This window comes from Aethina tumida, chromosome 3, assembly GCF_024364675.1.
Source record: "Aethina tumida isolate Nest 87 chromosome 3, icAetTumi1.1, whole genome shotgun sequence".
NCBI lineage: Eukaryota > Metazoa > Arthropoda > Insecta > Coleoptera > Nitidulidae > Aethina > Aethina tumida.
In genome coordinates, this window is record NC_065437.1 from 29,104,398 (window position 1) to 29,131,389 (window position 26,992).

General features: G+C 27.8%; 2 protein-coding genes across 2 annotated transcripts in view; one reads left to right on the plus strand and one right to left on the minus strand.

Moving 5' to 3' along the window:
- Window positions 1-13,193: 13,193 nt before the first annotated feature.
- LOC109594915 (adipokinetic hormone/corazonin-related peptide receptor variant I-like) overlaps window positions 13,194-26,992 on the plus strand; it is a 66,179-nt gene continuing 52,380 nt past the window's right edge. Inside the window, exon 1 of the mRNA XM_049964654.1 lies at window positions 13,194-13,508. Within this exon, the coding sequence (XP_049820611.1) occupies window positions 13,194-13,508 (315 nt within the window). The remainder of the gene's footprint in view (window positions 13,509-26,992) is intronic.
- LOC126264861 (uncharacterized) lies at window positions 23,296-24,201 on the minus strand. The gene is made up of 3 exons (XM_049964468.1): window positions 24,119-24,201; window positions 24,023-24,044; window positions 23,296-23,973 (listed from the first exon to the last, which is right to left on the minus strand). Exons 1-3 carry the CDS (start codon window positions 24,155-24,157, stop codon window positions 23,330-23,332), a joined length of 705 nt encoding a protein of 234 aa, XP_049820425.1. The 5' UTR covers window positions 24,158-24,201; the 3' UTR covers window positions 23,296-23,329.

The window sequence follows — 26,992 nt, forward strand, 5'->3', positions numbered from 1 at the left end:
ACTTTTGAAATCCGCCAAAAGTCAGTTTTCGTAGATATTTTAGAAACTATCAGAAATAGAAAAATGTATTTTGGGGCAATCGACCTTTAAAAAAATGAACCCTTAATGCTTAAGCTATTTTATGCCTAGTTAATTTGAATCACCCTTTATATACTATGTATACATTTTTGGTAAATGCAAATGCCATTTACATAGGTATATTAATATTCTCTTAATTTGAATTGGAAATTTACTTCATATAAATCTAAATGTGAAACAATATAATGTTGCCCACGTATAATTTACAAATTACTGTGTTATTATATTTTATCAAATATGAGAATATTATTACCATAATCTGTATTTTGTTGATATAGGAAAAATAAATGAAACAAATATTTATTCAATATAAATTTCCATATCAATATGCATCTAAATATTTAAGATATATAATAGAAAACAAAGACAATGGATGATTTCGATGTGTGAGATGGAGACATTAACATTTGGAATCATTCAATAAAAGAAAGAGAATAAAAAGGACGCCGATAACAGAAGGATGTCAAAGGAAAGGGTGTGCAAATTGTTAAAATAAAAACAATTAAATCTTCCGTTAAAGGAACTACTTAGTATTTTATATAAAGAAAAATTCTAGAATGGTCTTAAAAAAGTCGTCTAAAAAAGGAACATTGTGAATCTGCATTTTATATATTTCTTAGTAAAATAAATGTAAAGTATATACGTATAACTTGGAGCTACTGTTGCTATAATGATCAATTAGAATGTTTGTGAAGAAATTCAGAATATGAAAAGCGTGTTTTAAATCCGGAAATAAAGCAAACAAATAAAAGAAGAAAAAGTTTGACTGTAAGAGGAGTGGTAAGAGAACTTATGCAAAACAAGTCAAGATGATTTCAATCAAGAATCACATTTTTGAAAGTTTGTGTTAAATTAAAACTCTATACTTATATCATATTAGGAAAAAAGTTAATCTTCACATTTCATTCGCATATTTTATACGAATATTTGTCAGGATGAATGTTAACTCTCAGATTTACTGAAGGTTGTTATTATTATTATTCATAGAGGAATTTTAACCGAAATTAATAAACGATATGAAATTACGCAGTTTCATAAAATGTCAAATATTTAATATCTAGTTCCAGACATATGTATGTTTGGAAATTTCATGTTATTGTTTTCTGAAAGTGACTACTATCAAATATTTCAATAAAATTCAACAGACTTTGTGAACGTTTAAAGCGTCATAGAAAATATGTTCATGATCTTATTTATTTCTTAAAGAGCAAGTACATAGAAATTACAGAAATAAACAGTTATATACATACAAAATGACATCCAAATAGACAATGAGGTATGGATGGATGATTTTTTAATAGTTTTCGTCAACTAAGTACAATAAACTAGTAGTTTATTCAGTTGTTTGTTCCTTACTAGAATCAACATAAAGGCTGTTATAATTGCATTTAAGTTCAATTCGCTGTCTACACCTCAGGAGAATATAATTAGAAGTTTGCAACTTCAATAAATAAGCTACTCATGTGTCACATTTTGCATTTATATTGGATACTAATAAACTGTACTATGATAAAATAAAGTAACTGTTGGTAAAAATAAAGAACTCTTTGTAAAATAAAGTTAATCCGAAATGTGATAAGCGTATTCGCGGTGGATTAGAAAAAGCGGAAAAATATTTTCGATTAGAAATCATATTTAACAGCTTCGGCAGTACGTAATCTCTTAAAACCGTGAACAATGTTGTGTGTGATTTAGGCGCCCAGTGATAAAATCAATTCTCCCTTGTAAGTTTGTGGTTCACGTGTTGCATTATTGAACTCACGCGAGAGATAGGCTTGTTCAATAAATGTAATCAGTGGTGGCAATGTACACGGTAAATTATTCTCATATTTACCCGATATTTACCAGAAAATTAAAATTATGTGTTATGTGTTTATTATTAAGGGCATGATAATTTATGTTTTAATCCCCAATGAATATTGGACTTGTTCAGTAAATGTGATGACTATTTTTTGGGTACTTATTCTGATATTTACCGAAAAAATGGAAAATAAATTATTGTTGAGTATTTTTTTAATATCTTATTGGTGAAATTTATTTGATTCTTATATTAAGAAAATTAAATGAAAAATGTGAAATATGTGAAATTTAAAATACAATGTTTACCAGTAAAAAACTGGTAAAAAATGGAAAAAAATTCCATATATCCATCATAATACTCAGATATCATAGCATCATATATGGTTGATGGTATGACAGATATATGTGTTGTAATGGAAGTAAATAATAATTAATTAAATTGAATAAATCATTGTTTAACTGTTTATGTTTTATGTGTATTTATGATAAATAATGTTAAACAGTGTGTAGGTTTTTATATTTATCCTCCAATATACTACAGCATATACATTGTGTTCCAAAAGTAAGGTAAAATATTTAAAGAGGCGATTTTTAGGTTAATTCTAAGAAAAAAAGTTATATGAACGTTTTAAAATACGTGCCTTTGAAATTTCCTAAGATTTTAAAATTTGTAAGAAAAAACGAATTATTAATAATAATTTTCAAACGTTTCAACTAATTTTATTAAAACTTCGGAAGTTGCCTCAGTACACCAAAATACATTGTTTAAAATAATTGGATTGAGCAGGTTTTTATCAGTAACGATCACTGAAATAATGCTCTTAGAATACTTTTTAAATCACGTAAGGACTCGCTCCTTCAAATATTTTACCTTACCTTTAAAACACTTTTTACAAGAGGGTCTTTAAAACAGTAAAAAGTTATTTTTATATCAATTTCCACGCTACAGTCATATGGCCATGCACAGAAATGTTTCTTATTTTTTTTGTGAAAAAAGAAATCAAATTTGCCCAGGAATTTGATTAAGAATTATAAAAATAAAGAGAAGAAGTAGTGGCATACTACATTTCCCTTTAAAAAAATATTGTTAAAGCATACGAAAATGCCTCTAGAAGAAAGAATACGTACTTCATATCTTTATCACTACTATATCACAAACTTGTATAAGGTTTTCTTAATAAAATTTCATAACAACAATTTTTATGTATTTTAGTTAAATGTGTGAAAAATAGAATGGAATATAATATGTATAATATAATTTTATATTTAAACATAAACATTTAATGCAAATTGAATAATAACGAACACCTTACACAGAATACTTATTTGCAAACAAGTTTTTTAATTATAATATAAAATTGGAGTTAAATGAGATGCAAATTTATAATAATTTTTATATACACATTCCATATTTACATTTTTATTAATATTAAAAAACGTAATATGCGTATAAAGATTTCTGAAAATTTCAGACTACCGAAAATACGAAAGTTGGTAAAGGCACACGCATTTTTAGTGTTGGCAATGTATATCTAATGATGTAAAAGCATTGTAGGCTCTAAAATGTAGACCTTCATTTTCTCTGCTTTCCGGACAGTTTTGATCGAATTTCGAGGGACAGATCTTTATTTAATTTTTATACGTTTCTGGATAGTTTCTACGTTGTTTCTTAAATAGTTGATAAGTGTGCATTAGACTGATATAATCGTGAAATTTTATTTCTATATTGATTTTCACACTGTCTTCTTCACAGTTTTAACGTTTTAAGTTGGAAATCAACATAATTCATTTTATTACACCATGAATTATGAATATAAAATAAAAGAAGTGAAACATATGTTTTAAAAAGTGATAATTAGTTTAAGAGATTGATTTTAAAATTGTAAATAAATCAAATATATAAAAATTATATAAAAACTGAAGAGAAAATTAAATTAACAAAATATGCCACTGTCACAAGTATTAACTAGCTTCAAGGCAAAAGTGGACCACATCCAAAATCAGATTACTTTTATAACAATTTCCCATTTCTTAGTTAATAAAATTTGCAATTAAGATGAAAACAACAAATAAATTTTTTAATAATACAGAACTTAAAACAAATATTTTTCAAATTTAGGATAAATGGATATGGTCACTACTGCTTTGAATCCCTCGTATCCAATAGGGGACCAATAAACACTACAATAATTAAAAGGAAGAGGCACTAACAATAAGTGAACCGCGCTACCGAATCACCAAATTAATTTATGATCGACCCGAAACACACTTAAATTTTGGTGGCGTTCTGTAGTTCAAATTGAGCCCCCAGCGATCTATTCATTTAAATATCTATTCAATGTGTGTGTGATCCACAAAATATGTACGGTACATATTTTTGTTAGCTTGTGGTGTAAGTATAAATATTTTATATAAATAAAATTATATAATTATAAGTAAATAAAGATAAATTTGGTTAAATATCTGAATCTGTTAATATAATCATATCAGACCTAGCTAACTTTGATAATTAGTCGAAATATTAGCGCCCTATAATGATGAACAAATTATATTTTTAGCGATGTTATTAGATTACGGTTAGAAACTATGCAAGTTTTAAGTTAGAAAAATTAAATTTTGCATGTCGTCTAATTTAAACCATGATGCTTTTACTTTGTCATAATTATAAAGCTCTTAGAATTTAAAGAAAATAAAACATACAAATAATAATATATAACATAATTATTCATACTAAATTATAGAATATAACCAATGAATTTGTTTATTTTATTTATAAATAACAAAATCTGTCGGTCACATTCAATTCAGACATTACATTATTTTTAGTTAAAGTTAAAAAATCGATTTATTAACAAGTATGTACTAATTGTTTATAGTAATATGTTACAAAGTTGAATTTGTCTGCTGTTTTCAGTTAAACACACAATTCATCAGAAAGGTAAAATGGATCGTGTGCAAAATGTAGATAACACAAATGTAAGATAAAACACGGGTTACAATTAGCATCCACAAAACTCGAATTTCAGACCATTTGAGCTAAAAGTAAATACATTTTTATTTTTTTAATTATACAGAATCTTCAGCATTTTTATTTTATCTAATCAGATATACAAATAAAGAGGCAACCTTTGAAATGTTAAAGGGTACATGCGATATATAAATGATAATTAACAGATGTGCAAAAACAAGTGGGTTTCTAATCCGTGTTCATCATTGTTACGCATAAACGGTTTGGGAGTATTACTTATAAAAAATCTTAAAATTTAACGGATCAAACCTAATCCGATGAAACAGTCAACTTCAAGCTTAACATGGGTCTACTACTTTCAACGTTAAAAGGAGAAAAAATATATACAGACAGATTTAAAAGATTTACTTTTTTGGTCATAATTTTTATAACATTGATTGTTAGATAAGTAGCCATGATTGTATTGGAAAATGTAATTAATGTTTTCGATTCATGATTTATTTTAACGTTTTCTACCTCTACTATTTATTTGAGTTTCAAATCAGCTTAATACGTTTGATTTCCAGTCGACAAATTTTATATCCACGTTGTTTTGAGCATTTTAATTTGTCTGCTATTAATAATTACGTACCTTCAAAAACTGCAATTTTGAATTTAAATTACCGTAATGAAAATTGGATATTCGAATTTGAATTCAGGTCATTCGAACTTAAAGTACAGTTTTAATTAAGTGACGCGTGTGCCAAAACAGTGTGTGAACTATAATGTGGAAACTTTACCACCACAATTATAGTTCTCTTGTTGAATTTAAAATAAATACTTGGCTACCTTTTATGAAAATCATGAACTGACTTTCAAAGTTAATACAAGAAAAATCAACATACGTTTTGTTGTTCAGATACACATATTTTAATTTTTAAAAGACTAAAATTTAAAATAATAATCTAAAATTTTTACCGTATATTTCAATAACTTAATATTCTTTTCTTGATGTTTGTACAAAATCTCTCTCCTTGTAAAAGTAGCGATTATTTCTGAAAAATTTAAGTACTGCAGAAAAAGAATTGAAATTCATACTTGAAGTTCATGTTTTTCCGCTACAAATCTAATTTCCACTAATGGCCTTTTGTGGTAACCAAATTAATCTGTTTTAATTTGATTTCGTTAATTATTAATTATAATTAAAGCCGCAAGTTCCATTAGTATTTATTTGTGCTGGTTGCTGTTTCACATTTTTATTTTTAATTTCAGTTAATTTAGTTCGTTACCGCAATCTGGATTAATTAATCCAATAAAAAAGATTTTATAAGGAATCAATATTTCAGCATTCCAAAACATTTGCCGTATAACTTTGAAAATAAATTTCCTTTATTAAATTTATTTGGTTGATAGGTATGTGAAAATTTCAAATAAATTATCGGGGGACTTCAATTATTTCGAAAATATCAAATATCGTTAAAGGTATTAGGTTCCTGCCATCTGAACGAAGTGGCAAATTCGAGAATGGTAAGTAATTTTCTGTCAAATTGAATGTTTGTCCTACATTTCCATTAATCATGTATATACATTCGCGACGAAGTGTATCACGGAAATACCAAATGTTTGTGTGTTCATTAAATTGTAAAAGGAAAATAAAACTCCTTTTACACGAGAAACGGGGTCTAATTGGTCGTATAAATTGAGAGACAGTTTTTCAAATAATTAAACGTCCAAGATTGTATTCTTGCAAAAAAACGTACATTGTGTAAAAGTATTTTTAGTTGAGAAAGCGAAATTTTCCTTTAAAGTGCTCCGTATTTTTCAGCTGATAGACCTTGAGTGTCTATAGACAGTTCTGAAAACATAAATTATGTTTCACATTACAGATTTTTCAATACACTTATTTAAATGGAAACACACTTACTTAAACGGAGAACAATATCACACATAAAGATCCGACTGTTACACAGTAGTAAAATTAGTTTTGATATTATATTTGCAATTAAATTGACCTATTAAAATCAATTGCTGACACTCGCGTTCTCCATTCGCGTTTGGCTAAATAGTTTACATGTAATTAAATTATGTTGTGAGAATATCAACAGTTGAGCGCAATCTAATTAAATCCGTAACACATTGTGAACGTTGTTTTATTAGATTCTACTCCGTAATACCTGATGTAACTGATCACGTTAAAATATAATTTTTGGAAATGATCATTAACCTTAACTAAATTTTAGTCTTTTATGAATCAAATTTCGCTAATTTATCGACGAAAAATCAAAATCGCACTAAAATGATTTTGGTAAAGCACCAGCAAGTATTCTACTATTTGTGCTATAATTATTTTTCTTAAATGATGATTAATATTTATCATGTCAATGTCTTTTATGAATCAAATTTTATTATTTTATAAATGAAATATTACTCACAAAGGTATTTTGGAAAAAACTTATTCTAAGTACCCTGTGCAAACCCTAATACCTCACAATCACATTAAAATGTAGTTTTTGGAAATGATCATTAATCATTTCATTCTAAAGCAGCCATAAGAACAATATGTATACAGTATACCAATAATAATTGATTATTATTATTTTCTGAAAACGGGTATAATAAACGTAATAACTCTTTTATTTATAATTGTTAAAAAAAATTAAAATTATATGTTTATAAAAAAAATAGTAACTTAATATGGGGTATTTCCACCTCAACCACGAATGACGGCCTCACATCATCTGTTTATACTCAAAAACTGGGTTCAAATTTCACTTTGGTCCAAATTGTCGTAAATTTCGAATAGAAGACGCCTTACATCCTCTAACTTATTCTCCCTAGTGTGTACCAGATATATTCTATTGTGTTAAGGTCTGGACGGAGAGTTGGACAGGCCATAGCATTAATCCCAAAGAAATGCTTTTCCTCACCATAATTGAGACCATAAAGGTGAGGTATTTATGAAGTTACATTGAGCATATCTAGGCAAAATAAAAAAATCATCTGTAAACAGAACTTGTTCCCATTCCGCTTCTGGTCAATGGACTATAAAAATTTAGCCGGGCTCAAAAGTGATTTTGAGCAAGAGTTGCGGCACCATTTCTACCCTGACCTGATTCCTAGTATGGTCAATAGTCTCCATGTACCGTTGTAACAAACGGGAAATAAATTTATGGGATACACCAAACGTTCCGGCTATTCTGCGGTAACTCTAACCTTCTTCCACTAAAACAACAGCTTGGGCGCATTCATCACGAGTAAAATGTCTAGATTGCCAATGCACATTAACAATTAGCAAATATTAAAATAAAAATGGGGATGATAAATGAGTTCTAACGAAACATGGCTCTCCGTCGACAGTTTAACCTGTTGTACTAATTACCAGTATCGGTATATTTCAAATAACAAAAAAAAAAAAAAATTATCATCTTATAAAAACATACACATACTTTTTGAAAGTAAGATTTTCTGTGTTGTCCTGACGAAATCGTGGTAAATTATGAAACGTATTTATAAATTTTAGTCTTTAATATATAATACATATAAAAATATTTAGACAAAAACTATCAGTCTAAAGTACCATATATATATATATATATATATATATATATATATACACCATATGCAGAAAATCTAATGTCGTGTTTTATTAGTTAAAATAAATCACTCGAATTGGAAGAATCTGGATAGTAGGACATTTATATCTGTGTGAATTGAAATTTATTTAGCATTTGGAGATTAATGTGTTTTCTAATACAATTTATTAGATCGTTTATTTATTAAATCACCCTATATTTCCACATTTTAAATTATACTACATGTATTGGTAATATTTGCTATTATACAGAAAATGTAGAATAAAAGGAGGTTAACTAACAACGATTGCTTATTAAATATATTTTTAAGTATAAGTATATTAAAACAAAATGTTCTTAAAATTCACAACATGCGATATCTCACATGTACATTTTTTTATAACATTTCTTATCTAATACTTAAAGATTTTTTTAAATCTCCACTGCACGATAAAAAATAAACTGGGGGCGCTCAGAAAATTGATATCGGCAAATATTCCAGACGTACTGGGTTAAAAAGCTGTCGTGGTTTTAACCTTCATAATAAACTCGGATTGTGTTAACAAGCACATCGTTAGAAGTACAATCCCCCTGTGCACGTACCCTGATCCTTAATGCCGATAGGATTTGGGGATTTATATAGCCATTTATCATTTTTAAATTATTTTTTTATATAGTTTTGTAAGACTTAAAGTTTTTACTGTTATGTTTTTTCAGACATTCGTTAAATTGAGTTGTTGGCTTTTTGTTTTATTTATTCATAAAAAAATTAATTTCAAAGTGTTATACATATTATATTTACTTAGAATTTAGTAAATAAAATTATTTTTAAATATTTAACGGTAGAACAATAGAACGGAAAAATCATAACGAGAAATATGTTTGTACATGTGCATAAACAATATTGACGCAATAAATAAATTACTGAATCAAACAATTCAATACACATTCAATTGTAAACTGTTTCATATCATATCAATTTGTACAAATTAATACGATATAAATATACATGTTGATTGTGCAATACTTTATTTCATATTTTGGACAGTAATCCGACCTATTTATTTTGTTTATGACTTGCATCCCTTCGTTGTACTCCAAAGCTTAATTATCATGCTACTGAAATTTTAATACCTGTGATTTTCGCTTTGTGGTCTTGTTATTTTTTTTCAATATGAAAGTTATGCCAGATTTTATATAATCAAAAATATTTATAATAAATAGGAATAAAATGTCAGTATTCAACGAAATTTTAACAATTATTTTTTTTTAGTTAAATACAATTCAGTTATCGTATAATCTTTATCTTACAAAAACTTATACTGTGAACATCACAATTTATTTCTGATTTAACGATGCAACAATAACATTACATTAATTACATTACATTTACATCCAACGTTACATAATACTTATTTATTTATGACTCATAATTCATTATTATGATTTGTAACTTTACTCACACACTTTTCGCTAAAAAGTGCTCTGTGCCAAATTGAAACGTATCAATTCATTGAGTCAATGATTTATACGTGCCCGACAGACACATTGATGAAATCTAACATAAATAATTTCTGTTCTTTGTAATTAATGTCAACAAATATTTTTGAATGTTCCAGACGGTTTTATTGGAAACGATATTAGCCAAATAAATCTTGGAATAGAGTATTTAATTAAAAACTTCTCCTATTCCAGGCGCCTCAAAGAGTAAGTTAAACTCTTGAACTATAAATTAGTTAGGTAAAATCAATGTTTATTTCATAAGTGACTTACTATTTACAATGACAACGATTTATTTATAATGAAAGCTGCCAAGACCAGACAGTAACTATAGGCACATTAAGAAGTGACAAGTCATTTGTATTTAATTCGGATAGATTATTTAGACCTGATTTTAGCTAAAAACAATTCAGAGCATTTATGATTTGTATTGTCTGAAAAACGAATTTCAATTTACAAGGTAATTTAGTCATTTTTTGTTATTATGACTTAGATATTTTTAACACATTTAAAAGCTACGAGTTTTTTATATGGTGCGTTAAGGTTTAACGATTAACTCGAGAACGTCTTTAAAAAAATGGTCATTATTTAGTTTTTTATTCGTGACATGCATTTTTATAAATGGATTCATATTCGTTTTATTCGTCAACATCTGTTTGAAATTATTATGTTTAAACTCCTCCTTGTTTTTAATATTACAATCATTTTTTGTATAGTAACTGTCGGGACTTGTAAAATAATAAGGTACCCTTTTATTATTCATCAAAAAAATTGTTTAACTTTGAATTGAGATGTTAACGTATGAGTAAGCATTAAACACTGTCAAATGTGATATTTTTCATTATAAATCAGCGGAACTACCATGAAATTAGATGAGTTTTGTCAGCCGTTGAAAATTACCACACCAATCACTGAAAGGTTCACCCTCTGATTTCATAATAAACATTTTTGGTTATTTCAAATTTATCATCGATATAGCATAGCATAGCAAAGCAATTTTATTCGCTTTAAAACCTGATCAAAAGCAATATTATACAACGATAAAACTTCATTTTCATGTTTCTATGAATAAAAAAAAAATACTAAACATATTTATAATCAAAATAATTACATTTTTGATTAGAAAAGAGTGTAAAACTAATAACATTCTTTTATCATAAAAAGAAAATTCAAAAACCGTGTTTTCGCTAGAGGTTATGACGAGATAAGTGGTTTTCAGAAAACACTTTGCACATCTTCCTTCTTTTTTATAGATTAGATTACTGAAATACTTTATTCTTTAAATGCGAAAGGAAGTGGTGATATAATTCTGAAAATGTGAATCCGGCAATTTTATAGAGTTATATTCTCGAGTAAAAAAAAATAATGTAAAGAAGCTTTTTATTGTTGTAAAATGTATCTGTCACCCTGGGTTAAATGCCTAAAATAATGTAAAGAGTAAGATCGATAATGGCTGAAAGCAACAGAAATTACTTGGATAATTTGGAAGACTGATCATCGGCTTTGACATTTATAAGTGGTATGCATGTTGACGGAAATAATGGACAAAAAAATAAGAGTTTCTCATTCAATTATTTTAGAACAACCATATTTTTTCTAAATTGTTATCGTTTTATTGCTTATTCCCAGCCTAAATAATCTTTGCTTATGTTTATCAAAAAATTAAGGTGCAACTTTAGTTTTATGTATTCTGAGAAAATTACATGTTGTAAAATAATTTTAATCACAACGATTCGTAATTTATAAAAATAAAACTAATATGGAATAATGGAATATAGATCCACTGGTCAGATTTTATTGATTTTTGGAGTAAGTGATAGTGAATGATTAAAAATTGAGATAAAAATATTGAATATATTGATTAGTATCATTTTTTGAACTAATAATGAGTTGGACATTCTTGATGATCCAGATACACATTGATTCATACTAGAATTGATCTATTGATGTCGATAATTTAGTCTTGAAGTACACCTCTACTGAAAATAAAGGCCTGCCAATGTCTGAATTTGCAGCGTTCGGACTATGAATCTATTTATTGCTTCAAATCTGGACTATCCGATTAGTATTTCCCACAAGCCTCTTTTAAGTTAATAATTCACTCTCTATGAAATCTCTATGAAATGCACTTAGTTATCTAAAATTTGCTCACCAACATATTAACAACAATTGAAATTCCTTAAAGAGTAATTTTCATAAATCACATTCCATAATTAAAATACATGCATCTTAAGCCATTATTAAATAAAAAATGTTTTATTAATGAAACAAAACTTTTTCTTACATATATTTTAATAAAATTATATTTTAATATTAAAGTACATATTTTATTCCAGAGAAATTCTTGCAGAATTAATTTTCGCTGCAATTTGAATATTCATTTTGTAATAACTTAAAAAATGCAAATTGTTAAATGAAATTTTAAAAAGTTTTATATATTTAATCTTGATAATTTTTGTGAAACTATATTTTATTCATTTATTTACTGCATGTATTTTAAAGTGGATAATTTGACTTATTTCAAAAATCAGAATACCAATGGAATTATATTACATATTATATACGTTTCAATAAACCAATAATAGAAAACAATCTCTTGAACAAATTAAAGAGAATTGCATCAACAATTTTTAATCCAGTAATAAAACTAATATTATAGTACAAACTTCCTTGTGAAATTAGTTAAACAAAATTAATTAAAAAATAAAAACAGAATATTAACCGCAACACTTTACACTAGTTAGCGAATACGTTGATCTATTCTAAGAGCATTAGCAAACTTCTTCAAATTTTGAGGCTGGTGGTTTCGAGTGTGTTTTTAAGCTGGTTCCTATGTGTTCCCTTGAGTTTCAGTCTATTGAAGTGAAGTTGTGAAATCGTCAAGTGTTCATAGTTTCTCGATTTAAGCAACTCCATACGTCTTTAAAGAAATTCCACCCCATACTCTTTCAGAATCACCTCCAAAAGCAACATTTGGTGTGAGTAATAGACACAGTGTCTACTTAGTGTGCAAAAAGTAAAGTAAGTTTAAAATATTGACCGTCTAGAGATGAAAATATTCAAATATTATCTATTAAAAAATTAAAACATGTGGAAAATATTTTCAAATCATTTTATTCTAAGGAATTGAAATTGTCCATTTTAAAAGACGCACATATATTTAATGTTACTTAACATTTTTTTTTGTTTCAGGGTTGATAATAATGTCAACAGTTTGCTCAAAAAGGTACCAACATCCATCTCAACCGGAAGAACTGATCTACCGACAATCGTACAACCCTTAAACAAAACAAACGATGGAATCAACAAGCGTCTGGCAAATCTACAACGAGATGAACGATGAACCTAATTCGAATGCCAGCAATTTGGATGCACATAACGGTTCCGACGAATTCAAGTCCAATCACACTGGTCCCCCGGAACTAATGTTGCAGCAAAACTTCACGGTCATTATTGTGTACAGTGCATTGTTCGTGGTCGCCGCCATTGGAAATCTTACGGTTTTCATCTCGTTGTTTCGGTCGCGGCATCGGAAATCGCGGATTAGTTTGATGATCAGACACTTGGCCATCGCCGATTTGATCGTCACCTTCATCATGATCCCCATTGAAGTGAGTATTTTCACCTGACGTTAATTTTTAGTTGTGTGTTTGTCCGTAAACACACAATACAATTTACATAATATCTAACCCTTGCAAATATAAATTAAACACTTAAAATTCATGACATCTACGTTATATTATTACAGCTCCTGTTATTTGCATATTTTTATAATATCCTCAGGTCAAGAATTTATTATAAAGCTTCAGTCCGTACTGAACAAAACCGCATAAAATCCAGTGAAATTTACTTGGACCTCAGATAAGTTTGTAGACCCGAGAAATATTACATTGTAACGTAATAGTAAGTTTAAGAATATAATTTGCATGTAGGCTTAGGGACGAGAAATAGCAATTTAACAAAAGATGTTTTAAGGGCATAATCACCGTCCTGGGAAAATGGCGTGGTTGCCTAAAGTTATGAACTGTACCAGATATTATTTACGGTATCAATAATTCACTTTCATAAATGAATATGTTAAATCGTGGTATCTTTAGTATTCACATATGTTTTTTTCTCCGTCTATACGGCATGTGATGGTAATTTTCGGTATAAACGAAAATTTTAAAGTCAAATTTACTGTTGCCTGTGGCTTATGAAAGCGAATAATTTCAACCAGATTAAAATATTAACGTATTTGTTTTGGTATTCTTATTGAAGAGACCATTTTGTATATATAATTTTAAGGTACTTTTTATGTTACATAAAATGTTCGTAACATATTCTTTGTTTTCTAAATTAAAATCACTGACGGCCTTGGCCGATAAACAAATAACCTAGCAGTCGGTTTTTATAATAACTTGAATAATTAGGTTATTTAATGTGCCTAATGTAGAAAACTGATCATGCAATTGTTTGAAACCACTTGAAAATCTATTTTTTATACGGTGTTTATAAAATTGACTTGACTATAAGTTAGTGATTTAAACTCTAATTAAAATATCCAATAAGACAGTCAAATAAGACCCTTATATTATAATTTTATTGAAAACTACTTACAGTTAATCCAGGGGATTTTGTGACATGTAAAATAATTTTATATGGCAGTACAAAAGACAAATTACTGTCATATTAAATTCAAATTTAATGGAACAAATTATAATATACATGATTGATTAAATTTTAATGTTACTTTGTTTGTACGGTCTAATTAAATAAAGTATCCAATAATAACATTTGTGAATATAAAATATTTGTAATGAAAATATTATTTGTAAATATATACTGCGGCGTAACTCCAAAAATAAACTTCTCACAATATCAAATGAAATTTATATTTTTGAAATAAAATAAACAGTTGTAAAAACAAAGTTGTAATCATTTTCAAATTTAAAAACGAATTAATTTAAATCTAATTTGAGCAATTTTCATCAAAATTCTGTTTCATTAAGTACTAGAAAATACAATTTTGTGTTACGTTTATTGTGTTTAAATGTATTTACCTTCGATAATCAGATAAAATTTAAAAACATTTTGCCAGTTTTAAAATTTTCTGAAAACAAAATCACGTTCGAAACGAATAATTCTTCCCAAACAAAAACAACAATATAACCCTGACGGATATTATTCGCATCTGTCGCAATTTAGTAATATTTCTCAATGTTTATTCCAAAGGCAGCGAAAAGTCGTTTAACATCTATCTAAACTAGGTTCCAAAGGTAAAATCTACTTCGTTTTACTACCGCTTGAAACCATTTTACCATTCCAGCTGACACGATAGTCGAATAATTCCTGAAAGAAATGCCAAAGTAGATTTAGTTCCTTAGTAATAACGAAATATTTGAATATTGCTACGTAAACATTATATGATATCTAAGTTATATGCTGAGAAAGTGTATGCACATATTTCAAATAGATTGAAATCAACAGTTTTAAGCAACATTAAGTAAATTTTGAATATACCGAAATTTCGTTATATAAATTTATTGGTATTGTTCTTAAGAAACGTCGAATGTGGCTCTAACATAAATTTACCTTACAAGCTTCCCTAGAATTTGTCATTTGGCATAAAAATCAATTTCGGCACTCCACCACGCTTTCTATAGGCAAATTTTGTGAAGGGTGATTTAAAAAATATAAAATTAATGTTCATTGACACGTGTTTAAAGTTTATTAATTTAATATTGTGGTAGTTACTTGAGACACACAAAATATAATTTGTAGTGTTCAAGGAATATGGTTCTTCCTCTCTATATATTTTGTCTCCCTTGTTAATTAGACTTAATTTAATCAAATGTTTTGAATAATTTATATATGCAATTCTGTTTTAATTAATTGTTTCAATTACTGTAACTTGTTTGTAATATGTCTGAATAGTTGTACAGCACTTATCCACTTTACTTTTAAGCGTCTTTACTATTTTTATAATGAAGTTATATTGTTTTCTTAATGATATTAACGTAATAATGGTGCATAATATTAAAATAAGAACCAATAAAAACTAATAACAATTGTAGTCATTAGTATTTTTTTTTTCCATAGGTCTATTTTGTGAATGCTATGTTGAAAAATATTAACGTGTGTATTAAAGACTCTATTAGTTTAATAATGAGGAAGTCTAACTAATTTTTAAAGGAATTCCGTATTTAATTTGTAGAGAGTAAATGGAGTTTTTGTCCCCACGTAATCGGGTCAACATTCGCTAACAAACAACGTACAAATTCAAGGATGATGGTTTTTATACCGTGCCCGTACATATATTTTATGTTTCTCTTTTTTCAATTGGAGTTAATCTGATTTAATGTTTTGCTGTAACATTGTTCTTTTTTGGTTTGTAATTTGTAAATGCCATTTTACTGTGACGTGGTTTTAATTTGTTGTTTAATTTATTATGACAAAAATCTAAAAAACTAAAATTTTAACTAATGTAACAGTGTGCAGAATAATAAAATAAAAAATATATATTATCAAATATTACGGATAGTGTTCCACGAGGTATTAGGCCCATTTTATGAAATATATTGAAGAACATAATTGGGAAAATACCAATGTTTTTTGATTTATTGGTGCATTCAAGTCCCAACTATTTAATGTTGTAATAGGTAACAAATTTTAAATTGTGTTCGAATTTTCAAAGATATACGGAAATTAATTAAGTTTTCGTTGCCACACAATCGCTAAGGTTCGTTAACTAACAACCTACAAATGTTCAAGGGTGGCGCTTTATATACCATATGTGTACACATATTTTTCTTTCTCCTTTGTTAATTGGGCTAATCTAATTTAATGTTTTTCTCTAATGTTGCGTTTTGTGCGTCTTAATTTGTTGCTTTTATAGCGCATTCACCATTTTTGTAATTTTGGTCTTCTCAATTATACCACTGTAAGAATAAATAAAAAATAAAGTGGTCATTAGAATTTTACGTATTAACAGAAGGCATGTGAGGGAGTTCCATGAGGATTTCTAGATGCATATTTTGAGAAAGCAGTGTTGAAGAATATAATTAGAATAATGATATAGTTCATTGACACGTGTTCAAGTTCCAATTAATTTAATATTGTGATACTTACCACAATATTAAATTAATACTGTTTTTATTAATTGTTTCCATTACTGAAATAAAAACTTAACAGTTTCTAATATATTTAAATAATTATACAGAATTCTAATATTTATTTTGCTTTATTCCTCACCTTCACCATTTTTGTGTGATATCATTGTAATAATGCTGTAGATTTTAAAATAAAAAATGTATATTATATTAACAATAAAAAAGTGATCATTAGTATGTTCAATATTAACAGAAGGCACGTGAAGGAGCTCCACGAGGGTTTCTTTACGTCTATTTTGAGAAGGCTATGTCGAAGAATATAATTAGGACAACATTAATGTTCATTGACACGTGTCCAATTTAATATTATGATAGTCATTTGTGACAGATTTTAAATTTTCTACTAATCCCTCAAAGGCACTCGAATTCAATTTGTAGAGAGTAAAACGTATTAATTGAGTTTTGGTCCCCACGTAATCGTTTCAACATTCTTTAACAGATAATCTACAAATGTTCAGAGGTGAAGTTTTTTATACACTACCTCTACATAATTTTTTTTCTTCTTCTTTTTGAATTGGGGTTAATATAATATAACGTTTTGCTCTATCATTGTTTTTTTTCATCTTAATTTGTAAATGCCATTCTATTGTTATATTATTTTAATTAGTTATTTCAGTTACTATAAAATAATTAGAAACTTAATTAACTGAATTTTGCTTTCACGTTCTTTAGCTATTTTAAAAATGAAGTCATTATTTTCTCAATGATTCTAATATAACAGTGCTGCAGAATAATAAAATAAAAAATTATATATTACCAATAATAAAACTGTAATCACGAGTATATTCAGTATTAGCAAATAATACAGATTATATTCGATAAGGTTTTTTAGTCTATTTTGTAAACATCTTGATAAACATAATTGAGGCAAAATTAATATTTATTGACATGTATTCAAGTCTCGATTAGATTAATATTGTGATAGTCACTTGTAACAAACTTTAAATTGTTTACTAATTTTCAATGATATACGGGATTTAATTAAGTTTTTGACGCCACATAAAACGTCCACGTTCGTTGCACAACAACGTACAAATGTTCAAGGGTGGTGTTTTATATACCATATTTTATTTTTTTCCATTGTTATTTGGACTTGGGATTTAATGTTTTAATTTATTGTTTCAATCCCTCAAACAATGATTATGTTTAATGTTTGTAATATGTCCAGATAATTGTACAGAATTAAATTAATTTTTATGCGCATTCGCCATTTTTGTAACAAACTATTTTCTCAGTGATACCATTGTAACAGTGCTGTAGATCCATCTTGTGAAGTATATTGAAGAACATAATTGGAGCAATATTAATACAATATTAATGTTTTTTTTGATTCATGATGTATTCAAGTCCCAATTAATTTAATTCTAAAAAGTTTTACATAATCGGACAACTTTCGTTAAACAACAACCTACAAATATTCAGTGATTTATATAGCATACGTGTACACATGAAACCTAATTGAATGTTTTTCTCTGACGTTGTGTTTTGTGCGTCCTAATTTGCAAATTTCATTCTATTCCCGTATTGTTATAATTAATTGCTTCCATTACGGAAACAAAAACTTGTAATGCGTATAAATAACTGTACAGGATTCTAATGCAGTTTTGCTTTATTAGCATATTTGCCATTTTCGTAATAAAATTATAACACTGTTGCAGAATGATATAATAGCAACAAAAAATATAGAAGACATTAGTATTTTTAGTATTAACAGAATGCACGTGACCGAGCTCCACAAGAGTTTCTCTATGTCTATTTTGAGAAGGCTATGTTGAAGAATATAATTAGGGTAACATTACTGTCATTGACACGTGATCAAGTTTTGATTAATTTAATATTGTGCTAGCCACTTTTGACAAATTTTAAATTTTCTTCTATTTTTTAAATTCAATTTGTAGGGGAGTAAAATGTTTTAATGGGTGTCTCCATGTAATCGGATCAACATTCTTTAATAAACAAGCTTCAATTGTTCAGGGATGATGTTTTTTTATATCAAGCTTTTACATGCATATTATGTTTCTCTTTTTTTAATTGGACTAAATCTAATATAATATATTGCTCTAACGTTGTTTTTTATTCACAATCTGTAAATTCTATTCTACTATCACATTGTTTTAACGGGTAGTTTCAATTGGACTTCAATGGATTTAATGTTCTGGTTCATAACTTGCAATTGTTATAATATAAACAAATAGATTTAGTTTCTATTGTTATAATGTTATTGTTATAATATCATATTGTTATATGTAAATAAAACTTCGAATATATTTAATAATTACATACGTTTTTAATGTTAATTTTGCTTTTATATGTATTCAGTATTTTTGCAACGAATTTATTTTCTCAGTGGTGGTAATGTAACAATGCTGCAGAATATTTAAATAAAAACATATTACCATTAATGACCTCCACAATATTTGTACAATAGGTCTGTTTGGTGGAGGCTATTTTGAAGAATATAATTGGACATTAGTACTCGTCGACACCTATAAAAGTCCCAATTACATTAATATTAATATAGTCACTTGTGACAAATTTTAAATTTTCTACTAATTTCCAACTTGACAGTAAATTTGAAGAGAGAAAAATGTATTAATGGAGTTTTTTTCCTCGCGTAATCTAGTCAATATTCGATAACAAACAACCTACAAATGTTCAAGGATGATGTTTTTTTTTAAAAAAATCCTTTTTCAATTGGAATTATTCTAATTAATTGTTTTCTCCCAACGTTCAATAAAAGTAATTTTAGTCATTATAATTTTTTATATTAACAATTATCTATTCTATTCAGTTCTAGATAAATTAATATTGCTGTATATATACATACCAATAGAAAAGCCTTAGATTCGACTGCATTTTGAAAGAGACATTATGCACGACAAAGACAGTAAAAGTCTGCAAATTTGCTCCTTAGTGGGAACGTTCACTGTCTCTGTCATGCATGATGTCTCTCTCAAAATTCTGTGGGATCAATTCAGTAAAAACAACTGTAGCTATTATTATTTTTAGAATTTACAGAAGGCTAATAATAGGGTACGAAAATACACCAGCAGAATAAGTATAATACTACTTGAATAAAAAGAATCGAGTTTGAAGGTTGTGACTTGACATGATAGAAATAATTCGATTAAATTGACATGCGAATACCTGTGAAAGTGGTCCAATTGAACCTGCTGGAAAATTGAATCGATCTGTGGAGTCATTGATTGCAAAAAATGTGAAAAGAGTTGTATCAAATAACGGTCGTGCTCCAATTAGCGTTTCAATTAATTTTTAACTGACGAATTATGATGTTAAAAATTAGAATTGAGATAGATAATGTTTAATATATCTGCGTGAATAAAATTTAATTTTATAGTTAAAATCGTAATTAAGAGAAAAATGAGTAATTTAAATACTAATTTCATCCCAGTAATGTGCTTTTCCGTTATAAAGCTATTCATCAAAATTTGTTTAAAAAAATTTTCCTGTAGGGATATTAAACTGGAGACATTAAATTTCAAAAAGTACCATATAAAGTACTATGAAAAAGTAAATTCATTTTTTATGGACATTTTAGTAAAGCTTTAAATTGTGGTAGGCAAGCTCAAAGCTTTTTTCCATCCGACACTACTTTACGATCATTCAACCGGCTGCGTTCAGGAAGTGTCTGAAAAGGATGAATCTTTTTTGTTAACCGTTTTACGTCCGACTCGACGATATATGCGAATTTAAATGGGCACGAATATCCGGCAAACATGTTTGACTTCAATCGAATTACGGAATTCTACATAGGAAATTCGTGATTTTTACCGGCATTGACCTCTGCAAACTTGACCATTAAACACTTTAATAACTTCCTGTATATTTTAATTTGATTAGTATCAGAGATATTTATAATCCAATATTAAAATTCGAGTTAATACAGATTTTATCACATCCGCTTCGCAAATTTGTTCGTACTGTATCTGTCGTGTGGGTCTAAATATTAAAGTGTAATTTACGTTTAAAGTTTTGCTGGAGAATGAGCTACTTAAGATGAGATGATATTTAAATGACATCTGATGTAATTAGTTTAAAACTAAGCAAACTTAGAAATTAAATAAGTTAATGCACAGACTCATAATTCATGGGAAGCTTTTAATCCGTGATGATTCATCAGAATTAAATTATTTTTTTGAATGCGAAAATATGTTCTTAAATTACAGATTACATTTTTTTGACAATAATAAAAAAACCCTAATTCCTTAATTAACTAAAACGACCTGATAAATTATTCAAGAATTCCTTTGTTTTTATTCGAGAGCATTTTTTTAAACTCAGCCAACTTAATTGAGAATATAATTTTAATGTCGGCCTTTTAAATCTTATTGTTAAATGTGCCTAGTAAATGAGTTTCTTTCGCATTGTGTTTTAGGTAATTGCCATTAATGCTGGTTTCTATTATTTTAATGTTTAAATTTTAAATTAAAATAAAATTGCTCCAAAAGATTTTATATGAAGAACTGCCAGCGGTTCAGTTACACGTGTAATAATTTTACTTGCAAATGCATGCACGGTTTAAGTTACATAATCTCCACGTGTATTTATTTCCTTTTAACTTGAAAATTAGTGCACCAATTTAAGCATTACGTAATTTCGTATTCATATACCTACTATTGAATAAGTACTCTTATCTTGTTGGCAAATATATTACTTCATTTCTTTTAGTAGAAATAAACTGACAAATATTTTACAATTTACGTTGTCATAGTAAACCCTCACTTAGGAGGTTGATGTTTTGCTATGCTTTTTGCATTAAAAGTTATCCCCATGGCAAATAAACTTGATGTGGTTTTGGATTTTATTAAAAGGTTCTTTCCCAGTCTGTAATGCTTCGCAGTACGTCTGTAAGACTTTTGTTTAAATTTGTGTCTATTTTAGTTTGAACCATTTAGTATAGCAATTGGTTTCTTTGACCCTTCTCAGAAGCTACAAATCTCCCATGGGGAGACTGTCCTCTTCGGCCTATTTTATAGTCAATAAGAACGCTTGGACAGTATCTGTATGTTTAACTTTATATATGTTTACGTTGTCCTCTGATTCTACATTTTTAATCATATTAATGCTAGTGCTTTTTTGAATAGTTCTCCCTCAATAAATCAAATACAAACACGTATTCTTCCAAAGTCAATGTAGTATCAATAACATTGTATAGTTCGGTGATATTTTCCGAATCTTTTTCACTTATTGGACCATATTTTATTGGAGTACTTCTCTTGAATGTAATGACCCCAAGCAAAACAGAACTTTGTTTCTTGTTTATATTATTTCCGTGCCCGAAGTATAGATGTAAAATCCACAAGGTGCCAGAATAATAAGCGTGTCAGGACTAGCGAAGGTGTATGTATAATTTTTGTAAATGTTTAAAATTACAGAGACAATAAATGTTTCATATACTCATAATTATAATCAAATATATAATATCGTAAACACTCTTGTACTATATATAACAATCACTGCAAATTCTCCCTACATATTATGCATATTTAATAAGACAATAAAAATTACTTAAACAAGGGGAAATTGATATTAATATTTGAGACCTTACTAAACAACTTTCGTATTTATTTCCCATCGGCTTTATCTCGATTCATTCTCTTGAGGATGTTTGAGTGAAGTTACATTGTCAAATTCTGAAACTTGCAAAACATACTAACTTTTATGTTTTTGTCATATGTATTATTATAAATTAAAATAAAAAACTTATAAATATTGTTCCATATTTATGATTAGAGTTTGTTAGTAATAAGTTCTAAAATTAAATTGTCAAAATATATTTTATGAGGTTTATTATATGATTTATTTTTGTCTTTGTCGCCGTTTTGAAGGATTTCAGTCAAGGTAATTTTATAGTAAAAAAAGTATTTTAACAGTTTTTCTTTCAAATGTAAACTAAGTAGCGATAAAAATATCTTATCAAAAATCTTTTGAAATTTTAACTAGATTCCACTGAAAAATATGTGCCATATTTGCTCTTACGAGCTCAACAAGAGATTTCTTTTTAAAACTCTTTGGTAAAGTTAATGTTATATTAAATCCCACGATGTTTTCAATTATTGGATAAACGCATATTCAAGAAGCAAAGATATTATTTAATATAAAAATTGTACATAACTGTAGAAAGTTTTTCTTAAAACGTGTGATATTATTAATATAATAATTGTTTATTCTCTGATGTCTAGGATAATTGAAACAAATGCGTCAAAAATAATTAACTACTGCGAAATGAAATTCACATAAACTTTTTATTTCAATTACAATTATGCAAGTTTATCAAGTGTGCACTGAAGAATCTTCATCACAGATGTTGTTATAATAAGTGCGGGTTTAACGGTAAGAGTTTCTGTCAAACAAATTGGCACATCTGCCGGAATACTAGTCGCTCCGGAAATAATGTTTGTAAAACTTTCTAATACACTATTGATGGTGGTTGGGATTTTTTGTAGAATTTTCATGGCATCAGCGGCTTTAGAAAATAAATTACCGTTCTTTGTCGGCAGCCCAAACAAACCATACACGACGGAAAACAGATCTTTGACTTCTTCAAGTAATCCAATAATATTATTTCCGAGAATGTCTAATTTACCTTTGAAGCAACCCGCCACATTTCTTAAAATTTTTTTCGGTATATTTTTACCCTCTTTAATTGCACAATCTTGCGCACCATGTAGTAATTTTTTAATTATGTTCAAATTTGGAAATATTTTTAAGCCGTTTATTCCTTGTATAACTGCATTTTCCAATCTTTTGACGACTGCATTGCCCCCCTCGACAACTTTCAATCCCGGCCAAATTATAGTTTCAAGAAGAACGTCGAATCCCTTATCCATTGTTATGTTCACGCCTTTTACAACATTTTCTGCCAAATTTATAATATGATCCGGGATGGTGTCGTTTTTTTTGCCTAAAAGTTGAGTATTTAATATTTGTTCTTGGAATGAAATATTATTTACCTTCAACGCAACTTGCTAGGACCTAAAATAAAGCAAAAGAGAAATTAATTTTAATATGAAAACCAGTGTTGTAGGAGATGGGTAATCTCAACTTACCAAAAACAAAAATGACAACAAAGCACTTTGTACCTTCATAATTATAACGACGTTGAAACGGAAACAAACAACTAACTGATCAATTTTTGTGAGAAATACTTGATAGGTTGCATATTCATTATGATAAAATAATAATTGACTGTTACTAAGATACTTTATCGACTAATATTTAATGAATAATTATGAATAAATGCCTCCTTAAAACATCATAAAAATAGAACATTTTTACCCGAACAAACAGAATGAGCAGCACGTGTATGAACAAACATGTCCAGCAAAAGCTCGTTCCGTTTAGTGTATTCGCTCAACTCGTAATGTTTACTGTATTTCCACTTGTAGAAAGTTTGTCTTTATGCAAATAGTTGAAAAATGAATATATATTTTTTGTTTACGATTGGTTTATTTTTTGCTATTTACAAATTATTAAAAAGTAGCAAAAGAACTACTTTATTGACGAATTTTTTGAGCCTTTGATAAATTCATGTATAAAAAAATTCCATCCCTCAATCAATTAAATAAATTGGACACTTTGATGATGGTTTATAAAAACCAAAAATTGTCGAAGATGACTTGATATACAGGTTGTTCTTAAATTACACCTACAATGTTTAACTGCGGAGTTAGGGCATAAATTATGTTTCACTTTGTCATTAATCCAATGACCTCATTCTATCCAACCTTTACTTAAATCCAGAGATTAAGTATAGGTACAGATGTGCATACTCAACTTTGTTCCAACATATATCAAGTAAATTCTGAGCAATTTTTGTAAGTAGGTCTCATTTTTTATCATATCAAATTAATTTTAACCCTATTTTCCTCTTTCTTGTAATGGTAAAAGTATCTGATTAGTGAGACCAATTTACAGATTGGATATACTGTCAACCACAACTTTTAAATTTGTTATTAAATGTAAAAAATATAATTTTTTAAATTGTTAAATGTTTCTTTGAAATTATATACATATACCAATGTTATATAAATATGTTAATTTGGTGGTCCCATTACATACAGTAGTGGTCATTATTATAGCAAATTTTTAAAATGTTGAATATTTTAGCCACAACTTAATACTATAACTACTATACTTTTATTCTGCAAAGTTTTCCATATATTTTTCTGAACTGAACTAGATTAAATTATTAAATCTCTGTTATTTAATTTAATTGACATTAACATTTTATAAAAATATTTTTTATTTATATTCCTTCAAGCTTGAATTGCTGTGATGTTGTGAGATTGGGACAGGTAAGACAAAACATCAATACTGGTGTTTTGACCAATCTACCTATTTTTAAACACATTTATTAAGATGATTATTTCGTCATCATATGGAAACAATGTTTTAAAATATATCTCTATCATAAATCAGTCTAAGAGGGCTAGAAGAATTGAAGCACCTCCATAGCATAATGGTACTGTCACCATGTTTCACTGTGGGTAAAAAAACTTTTTGTGTAGTTTTGTCCTGTAGCACCTTAAAAAAAATGATGTATCTAATTTTTTCTGTTGTGTTCACAGCTCAGTAATCAAATAAGTTCCGTATCATATCAGTTCAAGAGTAAAATTATTAAGATTATTTTGAGCAAAAAAATGGATTTTATTTTTTTTTCAATGTGGCGTACCGATTTTAAAAAATCCAAAAGCACATATATTTATTGAAAATTGGACGAGGAATTCAAAAAAAATAGTTTCATAATTGTGTCGTAATCGTAAGACGGTTAAAAATTGAAATTAAGAAAATAAACTCATTTTTTTAAGGTCCTTGTGAATCGATATAGCTCTCATTTTTTTTCCGAAAAGCTACCATCGTCCCCTAAAACATATCCGGTATCTAGATCAATCGATTCACACAGCGCTGAGAAAATTAATTTTTCCGAATTTTGAGTATTTTCGATTTACTCAGAAGCGGTTCTAGATAAAGACCTGAAACTCGCACTATCGAAGTATCTTATTGGTACTAAGATTCCCTGAAATTATGAGCCCGATCTCTTTCTGGGGCCGATTAGGTATATTTATCGTCTCATGGCCTTTGTCTTCCTCAATATACACAAAAGCGAGTTGAATATAATTCAAAAACACCCTGTACCAATTCTCATAGAAATTGAAATAACCTAATAAAAACTCTAAATGGATATTTCACTACCGTTTAAATGTATACAACACGAAATAATGTGTTGAGAGAAAATTAAAAATAGCGGCCATTTGTGAACATGTAAAAAAGTCTTTTATAATACATTATTAAAAGCAAATGTACCCCATTCATTCGATCAAAGAAATTGGGTAGCCCACTTACTAGGGTTGTGTTAAATGAAAGTATTCATGAGAGATGTCCTTCCCAATGTAATTGTTGTTGTTAAATGTTTCGTATGATTTAAAATACTCGTTCAACTTCTTTTTTGGATAAATATGAATAATACGAAGGAGCTTTAATAAAATTATTGATTGGCAATATGATACGATATTTTATCATGTAAATATGATTTACAATTTTTCTCTGAACTTATTATTAATGGAATTGACAGATAAATTTAAATTTTAAATTGATAACATGTAAATTAGGAATTATTGCGAATTTATAAAATTATATTTTAGTAAATACATAAATATAAATAAACAAATAAAATAATGGCACTGTTCAGTAATGAATTTAAATAATAACTCACCATTATTATTAGAATACGATTAATGGATATCGTAGTTTATAAAACTTAAGATAATAAACAAACACATATATTTCAATTTAATTTTTAAAAATATTTTATTAGTATATAAGTGATTATCAATTTAGTGATTACGATCCTTTTTTACTGAACATTTACATAAATCACTCGTTTTTCAGCTCTAATAGGTCCATAATTATGTCTAGACCTA